General features: G+C 40.5%; 1 protein-coding gene across 1 annotated transcript; it reads right to left on the minus strand.

Moving 5' to 3' along the window:
* Positions 1-1,393: 1,393 nt before the first annotated feature.
* Positions 1,394-6,977, minus strand: LOC106165294 (uncharacterized). Its single transcript, XM_087013188.1, has 2 exons — positions 6,851-6,977; positions 1,394-6,736 (listed from the first exon to the last, which is right to left on the minus strand). Exon 2 carries the CDS (start codon positions 6,539-6,541, stop codon positions 1,394-1,396), a length of 5,148 nt encoding a protein of 1,715 aa, XP_086869314.1. The 5' UTR covers positions 6,542-6,736; positions 6,851-6,977.
* Positions 6,978-13,207: the final 6,230 nt, after the last annotated feature.

Below are 13,207 nucleotides of genomic sequence, written 5' to 3' on the forward strand. Positions count from 1 at the left end.
TAACCCTAAGCCAAGGTCCCTACTACGTTTTGGACGCACGGTTTTCAGGTTACTAGCGTCCGGCTAGGACGTAGCGAGATCGCACGTAGCGGCTGTTGATCATGTCGAAAAGTTTCTACGCGCTGTTTGCGTCCTCCAAAAGTCGCACGATGGTCGTGCTCCTCACGCACGGACTCCCACTTTTTCCCCATTTTTATGGCCTTAGGCCACACGTAGCAGCCCGTACGTTCGGTTGGGACCTAGGCTTAAGACGGCGTATTTTACGTTTTTCCTTGAGTCATCAATTTCATCTCAAATTATAACATTGAAATGCTCACACTATTATAAATTTTGAACATATAATTGATTGCAGTTTAGCCTGGCTTTGCCCCAACCTATTAACCTTTTAACATCATTTTCGATCACGAAGAACAACAGGGGCCGGGTAATCTATCCAAACACGTTTTTCTTTTTTCTTTTTTTTTACTTTTAATTATAAAGCGGCGCGGAGTATTCAATTGGAGATTAAGACGTCGACAATAATATCCATTGACTCGAACGTCAAATTAAATGCTTGTAGAAAGGGTTTTTAAAAGGTTTTTCTAAGAACATGGAGTCGACAAAAAGTACGGAGCTTAAGCAAGCATTTAAGGAAGGTAATCAACGATCATGGTAACTGCGTGTAATCCACGTGCCCGGGTCCCTTAAGTTCTTATCGGACGCTTCAAAGAATTGCGGAGCTGGAGAAATGAGAGGATGATCTTATCGAAAATCTCAATCTACCTGTACTTTGGAGTTATTAATGTTACGAATAAGCAAACTTCTTTAGTCTTTTTCACATCTATTTTATTTGCTTGTCATTGAAATTGTCACGTAGAAACTGAAATGAACAAAATACATCAAATTAAGAAATTATCCTTAAATTATGTTACAATTACAACTTATAAAGTTCTTATTAACTGTTTAAATTACTAAATGATTCATAAAGTCTTACCTCATTGCGGGAATTAGTGACTTTTAATGATCAGAACATAACTAACTATAAGCGCGTGCTCTAGTCAAAAAAGTAAAACGCTATCTCCACCGATGTGCATAACAGCTAAGACGGGCCAAAACCTTAACATGGCTCCCCTAAATTGTGAAAGCAATTTACACAATATACACCGTTTACCTTATCATTACGTATAAAAAATATTTGATCGGAAATTATTAAGAATTACCGTACCTTAAACACTTTTAAGGAACATCAAAACTTACTGTTAATTACCGTATTAAAACATAAAATACTTTGCAATCCCATAAACACAAATAGCTCGACATGTAACTGTCTTTAGAAAACAAAAGTGTTCATTAAATCTACACAAACTGTAGCATAGAATCATAACAAAACTGACATTATTGTCACAGTTAACAGTTATTTTGGCTCCTCGACGGGGTCTTCTCCGGTCAACAAAAGAATTAACTTGTGCACTGGTCTCTCATATGTAGAGTCCCTAACTTTCAACTTGACCTTACGCACATATCCATCTGCACTTTGAAAGGTTTCTGCTATGCGACCAAGTGGCCACTGATTTCTTGGTGCACTATCATCTATCATGAGAACAATATCTCCAATATGTACATCTTTATGTTGTTTGATCCACTTTTTTCTTTCTTGTAATGTAGGAAGAAATTCCTTTCTCCACCTGCTCCAAAATTCATTGGCTAGATATTGAACATGTCGCCATCTTCGATGAAGATATGTGTCTTTCCTTATGAAATTCCCAGGTGGTGGCATCACGACCTTAGTTTTCAGGGTCAGGAGCTGATTTGGAGACAAAGGCATTGGAGAATCTGGTGACTGTGTATCAATGTAGGTCAAAGGTCTACTGTTAACTATGGCTTCTGCCTCAGCTAACAATGTGGACAAGGAATCATCATCTAAACGGTCACTGTGAGCTGTGAGAAGTCCTGATAAAGCATTTCTGGCTGATCTGATCATCCTTTCCCACACGCCTCCCATATGTGAAGCATGAGGAACATTCATTTCAAACTGAATCCAGTCACAATGGTCTTTCAGAAGTTCTCTCCTGATCTTGTCCTGATCCATATCCATAAAGGCAGTTTCTTGCTCTCCCTTAACTCCAATGAAATTGGTTCCACGGTCTGCTCTGAGTAGACGTACTGGTCCACGCCTGCATACAAAGCGTCTGTAGCAGTTAATGAAAGAATCTGTGCTGAGTGAATATGCAACTTCTATATGAATAGCACGTGATGCTAAACATGTAAACATAGCACCATATCTCTTCATCTGCTTTCTTCCCTCCTTCACATAGAATGGTCCAAAGAAATCTACTGCACTGTAGGTGAATGGAGGTGCTGGTTCCAGTCTGTCAGCTGGAAGATCTGACATTTTCTGAATCTGTGAGTTTGCTCGTAGCTTACGACAGGTCACACATTTCCATATATATGATCCAATCTTGGCACGGCCAGAAATTATCCAATAACCACTAGCTCGGACTTCATTAAGAGTAATGCCACTTCCTGAATGTCCGCATCGTGTATGATAGTGGTCAATTATGAGATTTGTAACGTGATGATGCTTAGGCAGAATCACTGGGTGTGTTAGCTCTCTGGGTAGATTTGCCCTCTTTATACGACCACCTACTCTGAGTAGTCCATCTTCACATAAAAATGGGTCTAGGCGGTATAGTGAACTGGTTTTCTTGATTTGTTTGTTGCGATATCTTGCCTGTTTTCTCTCTGTGTGTTCACTGTTATCTTCTCTGTTAATTGCTTTCAGTATTTTAATTTCCTTCTCAAATGTAGCAGTCTGTGTTGACTTGAGAATGATCTTTTCTGCCACTTGTATTTCTTGAACATTCAACGGTTCATTGCTGGTCTCAACTGTGTTCTGCTGTGTAGACTTCCTGTCCTTAGCTTGTTTCAGCTTCTGTATGAATCGTAAACACCACGCAACAACTCGTGTTGCTCTGTTCCAGGAAGAAAACCTTTTCAATACTTCAGACAAGTGATCATGGTTGGTTTCTACTTTAGTAGCAAATACACTGACTTCAGATTTGCGTACTTCTGGGTCATCTGGTGCTAGTCTGAATTGGGTATCAGTGGTAGATAGTGGTTCATCAATGAGCAGGAAGTCTGGCCCATTCCACCACTGTTCATTCTGTAGTAGCTCTGTCACACCTGTTCCCCTGGAGGCTATATCAGCTGGGTTGTCATTGGACTTAACATGCCTCCATTGCGATGGCTGACTGACTTCTCTAATTTGTTGTATTCTATTAGCTACAAAGACATGAAATCTCTTAGCATCATTATTGACATACCCTAGAACAACCTTGCTGTCAGTCCAATACACATGGGTGATGTCCTCATACTCTAACTCCTTGGCAAGAAAGGTCCCCACCTTTATAGACATCACTGCTGCTGACAACTCTAGGCGTGGGACTGTCACTGGTTTAGAGGGAGCTACCTTGGACTTGCCCATAACTAATGTGGATGCTATTCTTCCTGTGTTGCTTTTAAGCCTCAAGTAACTGCACTGACCTAGGCCTTCTACACTGGCATCTGAGAAGTGATGAAGTTCTGCAGTAGTCACTTCACCAAAATCATTTGGCTTATAGCACCGTGGTATATTCAACTTGGTTAAGTTCAGCAAATCTGAGCGCCATCTTTCCCACCTGCATCTAATACTCTCTGGCACTTGATCATCCCACTCTGCACCGTCTCTGCATAGCTCTTGGAGAATTTTCTTACCGGCAAGGATGAATGGTGAGACAAGGCCTAAAGGGTCAAATATGGAACTTACAGTGGAGAGAATTCCCCTTCTTGTTAATGGCTTATCATTGATCTGGACCTTAAACTGAAAACTGTCCGCTTCTACACACCACTGTACTCCTAAAGCTGGGCATATTGGCAATGTGTCTCTGTTAAGGTCAATGTTTCTCATTTCTTTGGCTCTCTCTGACATTGGGATTGTATTCATCACTTCACGGTTGTTTGATACTAGCTTGTGAAGTCTTAGGTTACCTTTGTTCAGCAGCTCTCTTGTTTCTCTAACAAGACGTATAGCTTCTTCACTTGACTCGATGCTCTTGAGTCCATCGTCTACATAAAAGTCATTCTTAAGAAAGGCAATGACGTCTGGTGAATACTCATCTTGGTAGTCCTCTGCTAGTTTCCTCAGTCCATACAATGCGCATGCTGGTGAACTTATCGCTCCAAATATATGAGACGTCATTCTGTATGTGATGGGATTACTACTGAGGTCACCGTCTTTCCACCATAGGAACTGTAAAAACTTTCTATCCTCTTCTTTCACTTTAAACCTGTGAAACATGTTCTCCATGTCACCCATGATTGCTACTGGCTGCTCTCTAAACCGCAATAAAACACCTATGAGCGAGTTATTCTGATCAGGTCCTTTCAACAGGCAGTCGTTTAGCGCAACATTTTCATGTTTTGCACTGGCATCAAACACCACTCGTAATTTCTCACGTTTCTTGGGGTGATATACACCATGATGTGGTAAGTACCAACCTCCATCTTCATGAGGTGATTCTTCTGCATAGCATTTATCTATGAGGTCCTGCATAAAACTGTTATAGTGCTCATAATACTTCGGGTTGTGGATTAGCCTTTTCCTTAGCTGCTCTAGTCTGATCTCAGCTGCTGGTTTGTTGTTTGGCAATGCTGGATGTCCATCTTTAAATGGTAGTGGCATCTCGTAAAAACCCTCGTTGAAATGTATGCCCTCCTCCATAATCTTCATGAACTTCTGGTCTTGAAGGCTTAACTTCTCATCTTTCTGTTGGTCGAAACCTTGGTCAAAGAGACTGCAAACCTCAGCGGGGCTGATCTCTGTCACTTGTGTTCTAAAGGCAAAGGCATGTGTTCCAAAGCTCTTGTTCTCATCTATGGGTCTTGATTTGTCCACTGGCCCTACTATACCCCAACCTAGGTTACATCTGTATGCATATGGCTCCTCTCCTCTACCATGTACGTATTCCAGACCTCTAATGGCTTTCATACAGTTTACTCCCAACAGCAGTCCTACCTCTATGTCTGGGCGATAAGGAGTAATCTTATCAGCAATTGAGTGCAAGTGTGGCCATTTCTTAGCAGTTTCTGGTCTGGGTATCTGTGATCGCTTAACTGGAATGGAGTCTCTGGAGTATGTATCTGGGAGCTCAATCAATGTCTCTTGGTTCAGACCTCTCACAATAAGTCCTCCAACTTTCCTGCTCGGGACGGTTTTTTCTCCAAGTATGGTTGAAAGTCTGATGTCTACATGCTTCCCTTTACATTCGAGTTCACTGAGGGTCGAGGACTTTACAAAGCAGGCATCTGACTGCTCGTCTAGTACTGCATATACCACTGAATAAATGTCTGGATTATCCTCGTGGTGCACTACAACTGGCACTATCATGGAATGCACATTCTCAGAACTGTGGGTGGTATGGCATACAGCTGCTCCCACTACTTTACTAGTGTAATTGTCATCGTGTAGAATTGTTGGATGATAAGAGTTACATTTTTGGCATTTCATTTTATTTCTGCATTCATGTTTTCTGTGACCATATGCAAGGCATCCAAAACATAAACCATTATTCTTTGTAATGCTGATTCTTTCATCCATTGTCTTTTCTTGCATTTCTGGGCATTGGTGAAGTTTATGTTGTTCCTTGCATAATATACACTTGTGAACGTGTCTTTCGTTGCTGGATGCAGAGGTACTAGACAGTACTGTTTGTGCTGGAACTCTTCTCCTTGGTGCTGGTATAGGTCTCTCTGGTGGCGGTGGAACCTTTCCAAAAATGGGGTCAGCCAATTTTCGTGCTTCTTTCTGCACAAAATCGACGAAAACCTGAAAGGTTATCTTCTGTCCCCTTTCCTTCCTTTCATATACTATGCTTCTCCATTTATCATGCAATTTGAGCGGCAGCTTCGTCATTAGCCTCTTAAGGTTATCGGGATACTCGAGGACTGGAATGGCATCTATTTCTTTTACTGCATATTCACATTCCCTTAAAAATATGCCGTATTTGTCTAATGCGACATAATCATCATGCTTTATCACTGGCCACTGTAAGGCACGGTTTATATAAGATGTCGCAATCTGTTCTTGGTCCCCATACCTTCTCTCAAATTCCTTCCATGTGGCCTTGAAACCAATGGATGCATCTAAGTGAGCGAATCCTAGCGTAATTTCATGAGGCTCACCTCTGGTGTATTGCAGTAGATAGTTCAGTTTTTCATCGTCAGAGTCGCATGTTTCTATGATTCTACTTTTGAACTGTCTCTTAAACAGCACATATTTGATCGGGTCACCTTCAAATACTTGAATCTGAATTCTTGGTTTACTGAGTTCCTTTGCTATCGTAGTTTGCTCACACAAAGTGAGTGGGGCACAAGATGTTAGTGCATTTTTGGGCGTAGATGTCTTTTTTATATTTGACTTTGTGAAATTAAAATGCTTTTCCAACTCACACATGGTTTGGTCTATATCCGACTCTACCCTTTTCAGTTCTGCTTGCAGCAGTAACATTTCCGCTTGTGTTGCCATCTTTTCTAAATACTATGCTGATCGTCTTTCACTAAATCGTCGCTCAGTTTCTATTATCTTTCACTAAATCGTCGCTGAGTTTCTACTATCTTTCACTAAATCGTCGCTGAGTTTCTACTGTTACGAATAAGCAAACTTCTTTAGTCTTTTTCACATCTATTTTATTTGCTTGTCATTGAAATTGTCACGTAGAAACTGAAATGAACAAAATACATCAAATTAAGAAATTATCCTTAAATTATGTTACAATTACAACTTATAAAGTTCTTATTAACTGTTTAAATTACTAAATGATTCATAAAGTCTTACCTCATTGCGGGAATTAGTGACTTTTAATGATCAGAACATAACTAACTATAAGCGCGTGCTCTAGTCAAAAAAGTAAAACGCTATCTCCACCGATGTGCATAACAGCTAAGACGGGCCAAAACCTTAACAATTAATCTAACTTACGTGGCAGGTAAGCTCTGATTAAACGTGTCACCAAAATCTTTTGTTCGACTTAAAATGTCAAAGAAGTTCCACGTCTTACTTGTAATTTTGTCATCTTATGTGACATTTTGGCTTTACGGCTTATTTTGATTGTGGTGAAAATTTTTATCATTTTAACCGCAATTCATTTGTCAGAAGTAACCTTCATCGATAATTCATCTAGTTGCTGACCTAGCAAATCTGTTTTTATTGCACTTTTCTATTACTCTCTGCCAGCATGGTTATATAATGTTTCCAAGGAATGTGACCGGCTACCATTACCAATAAATATGTTACAAAAATTGTTTTTTGAAATTTGCTTGGTTTGGTGCATGAAAGCTTGCTCTGCCAAATTATACATTACCGATACGGGCTGTCACCAGTACCTTCTGTTTTTTTTTTTTTTTCGAATTTATATCAGAATGTTCTATCTATCGCAATGAGTGAAATGTCTGGCATATATTCATATAGCAAATATTATTTTATGACATTATTCATACAACTTATTCAATACAGATTTAGTTCACGTGTATCTTGATGGAATGCTTTAAGCAAGCAGTTTTCTAACTTTATTTTAAATTAATGGTTTTATACTCCCATCCTTCTGCTGAAACGAGCAGTTTGCTTGTTGTTTCATGAATAAAATAATGAATAAAAATCCCTTCTCCGTACAATGTTCTTCGTTTGATAATTATCCTTGTTGAACAGTGAACGAAAATAAAGGCAGTCTTAAGAAATATGTTGATGGAGAGATAGGAAGTAGGTGATCTTATCGGAACTCTCAATTTACCTGTACGTTGCAGTAATTAAACTGTTAGCTTACGTGGCAGCTCTGATTAAGAGTGTCACCTGAAAATCTTTTGTCCGACTTAAACTTTCAAGATGTGCCAAGTTTGATTTCAATCACGATCCCTGCGGCAGCTGCCGATACGAAACAAGCACCTGACAACAGTGAAATTATCATCCCAAGAGGAAATCTTGTGGCCCTATTTCTACAATTATTATTATCATCATTGAATAATAAGACTCTGCCCACCACCAACTAACTCAAACATTACAGAAAGAAGGTTCCGTTAAGATGTTATGTTGTTGGTGTGATCTGTAAGTTTGATGTTCATTACATAGGATTGGACGTTGCTTTAACAAATTAAAAAAAACCCACAACACTTAAAATTAGACTGCGCTAAATAGGGTATCGACTAGTAAGCAAACAAAAATCAAGGAGGGAGGGATGTGCTAAAGAAACGGCATAATTACGGATAACTATTAGCAACTCTTTATTATCTAGAATTGTACACCATACTGACTCTTGTCAAAGCAGACACAGCCTCTAAATACTGTAATACAATTGATGTAGTGTTTACCCCCCCCCCCCTCACCCCCACTGATAATGACTGGCCTGTAATTGTGCGTTTAACAAAGGTAGTGGTACAGTGATATTCACGCCTTAAGCCTCTGGCGATAGTCAAGCAAGCAGAACAAGATATAAAACCAGGGACAGCGTTAACTTGAAAGGCACACTTTCAATTCAGGTTAATTTAAAGCTGATTCATGTTTGGAGATATCCTAGCGATAATAACCACCAACTAACAAATTATGTGCAAGTTATATAAACATGTGGTCATAGGGTATAAGCAATTCATATGCATTTCAACATTTGCTGAGGTTAAATACCCCTTTAAATGAAAGAGAGACAGAAAAAAAGGAAAATTGTCGTGAACGTGAAGCAAGTCTTTTGCTTCCTGGTTAAAAATGAAAAGAAAACAACACCGATATTAAGGGCCTCACAATGGGCCAAGTTCAAGGACACTCGAACCCGGGGTCTATAAAAGGCGGTTCATTACATATTTTCACCAGTCTGTTGGTCTTGCCAACAGGCGAGGCTGCTGCAAAGACCAACAGCCTCAATATAATCCAGTAACTAACCACCATGCACTGGTGATATTGCATCACTTGCACTGCTCAATTAGGGTTACACCTTTTAAAAGAAAAATCGTGTGCAGAACTGCAGGTGAAGGTGCGCGGCATCCTTGTAGTCTGTGTTGTATTTATTTTGAGAATAGTTTGATAAATAATATAAATATAATTTATAAAAATATAAAGTAGGTAAAAAGAATAATGTAATTTTATTAACACAAAAAATTACATAAATTAACTTGTACAACTGTACGGTAAACCCCAAATCGTCCAGCTCCGACATGTTTAGACTTGCTTGGTCGGACATCCAGATTTCTGGTCCCCTCTTGAAATTAGAATTAAGACTAGCTGAATCATAGTTCTTAACCGTACCAAATGGCACCGTTCGCCCTGTAAAATACATTTTTTCAAATTATGCGCAATGCAGTCGCTAAGTTACATAAACGCGAGGTCATAGTATACCTGAAAGTGTAAAAGTAATCCGTATGCAATTCAACTTTTTCTGGGGTAACATATTCCTTCAAATGAAAAAAAAAAAAAAGAAAGAAAAGCAAGAAGACTCATGTTCAATCCAGTGACCACACACCATGCAATGGTTTCTAGACATTGCGTCACTCGCTACCCAATGAGGGTTAATGCAGGTCAAAGGTCACTCCTAAAGCTATATAAGGCGGTGTAACACGTAGAATCACCAGTCTGTTGGCATGTCCAGCAGGCGCGAATCTGATGGCACATGCCCACATGCCCTCAGATTCAGAAAAATCCAGTGAGCACCAACCATGCAATGGTAACATTGCGTCACTCACACTATTCAGTGCGGGTTGGGCAGACTTTCTTTAATTTATTGTTTCTTAAACAATTTTCATTTTTGACAGAGGTCGGAGGGGGTGAAAGTTATATTTCAAAATCATGACTTTTTGGTAACTCACTTTCAACACTACATTAGACAATGGTAAAAACTAAAACAGAGAACAGCAATTTCTTCTCAATATTTTATTTGTCTAAATAAATGTCAATTCTACAAATCATTCTTGTTAATTACAAAATAATAATAAAAAACATGCTTTTACGCTGCTGGTTCCCTCTTGAAACACTCCACATGTAACGCAAGTTGTGCAGTTGATATGTTCATTTCTGACAGAAAGCAGTCAATAAAATTGCCTAAAACATCTGTAACACTGACCGGACAGACCATTTTGCATAATAATTTTGGTCCCTACTTCACTATAAACTGAGCCACACAACAGTGGTCAAATTCCTGCTTAAATCAAGACGGCTACTCCAGCACACTTTCCCGCCATTTTGCATTAATTTGACACATGTAGTAGTAAGTGTAGTGTAAAATATCAACGAAGTACTGATTGGCTTAAAAACCGGAAGCTAGAGGAAATGAACCAAGCGTTTACCTTGGCACAAATGGCCTTCGTTAAACTTGTAGGCAGTCATGTGACGTGAGAGTGCCGTGAAACTTATTAACTTATTAGTTTTCGCATTTATGTTATTCCGATTGAACAGTATGATTAGTCGGACGTCGGTGAAAAAAGGGAAATTATTTTTGGTTTAAATTTTATTTATTTATTTTTCTTTTTTGGCCATTTTAAAGTCGGCTCACTGACTCACTTAGTCAAAGTTATGCCTGGGTTGCATCACAGTTAGCGGGAAACTGGACCTGCACTATTATAGACCACAATACCGTGACATATCACCGACTCGTTGACAAAGGTATCATTTACAAGAAATCAGTAAATCAATGTGAATTACTCTTAAACTTCCCATTCTAACCAGGGCAAAGGGTCGCGTCGCAGCGTAACAGAGGACGATTTAATAGCCCACAATTAAGCAAGATCATATATCACGCCTCTTTTCAAACATGATTGTGTTGCCGTAAGGCGAGAAACACCCCGCCGTCACCCTATTTGCATAAGCCCACCCCTTTTTACTCATCGCTGCATGTGTGTAAGGTGTACGTAAGATGTGAGTAAGATGTACGTAAGTCGGCATTGTCCTTTAGCCTACGGATTTTCACACAATTCTTTTGTCCTCTTAAGGGGCGTACGTAAGACAACTTAATCGTTTTTGGAGTAAGCGTATCCGTAATGTCACCTTCTCTGCACAAAACTGTACAGGTGAAGGTGATACCTCTGCCCCTACAACAACGAGGTCTACTGTACAAACTACAGGTGAAGGTGATACTTCTGCCCCTACAACAACGACGTCTACTGTGAAAACTACAGGTGAAGATGATACCTCTGCCCCCACAACAACAACGTCTGTTTCTACTGTACAAACTACAGGTGAAGGTGATACCTCTGCCCCTACAACGACGTATACTGTACAAACTACAGGTGAAGGTGATACGTTTGCAGCTACAACAACGACATCTACTGTGAAAACTACAGGTGAAGGTGATACCTCTGCCCCTACAACAACAACGTCTACTGTAAAAACTACAGGTGAAGGTGATACCTCTGCCCCTTCAACAACGACGTCTACTGTACAAACTACAGGTGAACGCGATACCGCTGCCCCTACAACAACAACGTGTACTGTACAAACTACAGGTGAAGGTGATACCTCTGCCCCTACAACAACGACGTCTACTGTGAAAACTACAGGTGAAGGTGATACCTCTGCCCCTACAACAACGACGTCTACTGTGAAAACTACAGGTGAAGGTGATACCTCTGCCCCTACAACAACGATGTCTACTGTACAAACTACAGGTGAAGGTGATACCTCTACCCCTACAACAACGACGTCTACTGTGAAAACTACAGGTGAAGATGATACCTCTGCCCCCACAACAACAACGTCTGTTACTACTGTACAAACTACAGGTGATGGTGATACCTCTGCCCCTACAACAACGACATCTACTGTAAAAACTTCAGGTGAAGGTGATACCTCTACCCCTACAACAACGACGTCTACTGAACAAACTACAGATGAAGGTGATACCTCTACCCCTACAACAACGACGTCTACTGAACAAACTACAGATGAAGGTGATACCTCTGCCCCTACAACAATGACGTCTACTGTGAAAACTACAGGTGAAGGTGATACCTCTGCCCCTACAACAACGATGTCTACTGTACAAACTACAGGTGAAGATGATACATCTGCCCCTACAACAACGACGTCTACTGTGAAAACTACAGGTGAAGGTGATACCTCTGCCCCTACAACAACGACGTCTACTGTGAAAACTACAGGTGAAGGTGAAACCTTTGTCCCTACAACAACGACGTCTATTGTACAAACTACAGGTGAAGGTGATACCTCTGCCCCAACAACAACGACGTCTGTTACTACTGTACAAACAACAGGTGAAGGTGATACCTCTGCCTCTACAACAACGACGTCTACTGTACAAACTACAGGTGAAGGTGATACCTCTGCCCCTACAACAACGACGTCTACTGTGAAAACTACAGGTGAAGATGATACCTCTGCCCCTACAACAATGACGTCTACTGTGAAAACTACAGGTGAAGGTGATACCTCTGCCCCTACAACAACGACGTCTGTTACTACTGTAAAAACAACAGGTGAAGGTGATACCTCTGCCTCTACAACAACGACGTCTACTGAACAAACTACAGATGAAGGTGATACCTCTGCCCCAACAACAACGATGTCTACTGTGAAAACTACAGGTGAAGATGATACCTCTGCCCCTACAACAATGACGTCTACTGTGAAAACTACAGGTGAAGTTGATACCTCTGCCCCTACAACAACGACGTCTACTGTGAAAACTACAGGTGAAGGTGATACCTCTGCCCCTACAACAACGATGTCTACTGTACAAACTACAGGTGAAGGTGATACATCTGCCCCTACAACAACGACGTCTACTGTGAAAACTACAGGTGAAGGTGATACCTCTGCCCCTACAACAACGATGTCTACTGTGAAAACTACAGGTGAAGGTGAAACCTTTGTCCCTACAACAACGACGTCTATTATACAAACTACAGGTGAAGGTGATACCTCTGCCCCAACAACAACGACGTCTGTTACTACTGTACAAACAACAGGTGAAGGTGATACCTCTGCCTCTACAACAACAACGTCTACTGTACAAACTACAGATGAAGGTGATACCTCTGCCCTTTCAAGAACGACGTCTACTGTAAAAACTACAGGTGACAGTGATACCTCTGTCCCTACAACAACGACGTCTACTGTACAAACTACAGGTGAAGGTGATACCTCTGCCCCTACAACGACGACGTCTACTATACAAACTACAGGTGAAGGTGATACGTCTGC

Source organism: Lingula anatina, chromosome 5 (genome assembly GCF_051362555.1).
Source record: "Lingula anatina isolate TDL-2025a chromosome 5, LinAna3.0, whole genome shotgun sequence".
Lineage (NCBI taxonomy): Eukaryota > Metazoa > Brachiopoda > Lingulata > Lingulida > Lingulidae > Lingula > Lingula anatina.

Excerpts from the sequence above, each read along its gene's own strand:
- LOC106165294 (XM_087013188.1), bottom strand. The coding sequence starts at position 6,541 with ATGGCAACACAAGCGGAAATGTTACTGCTGCAAGCAGAACTGAAAAGG.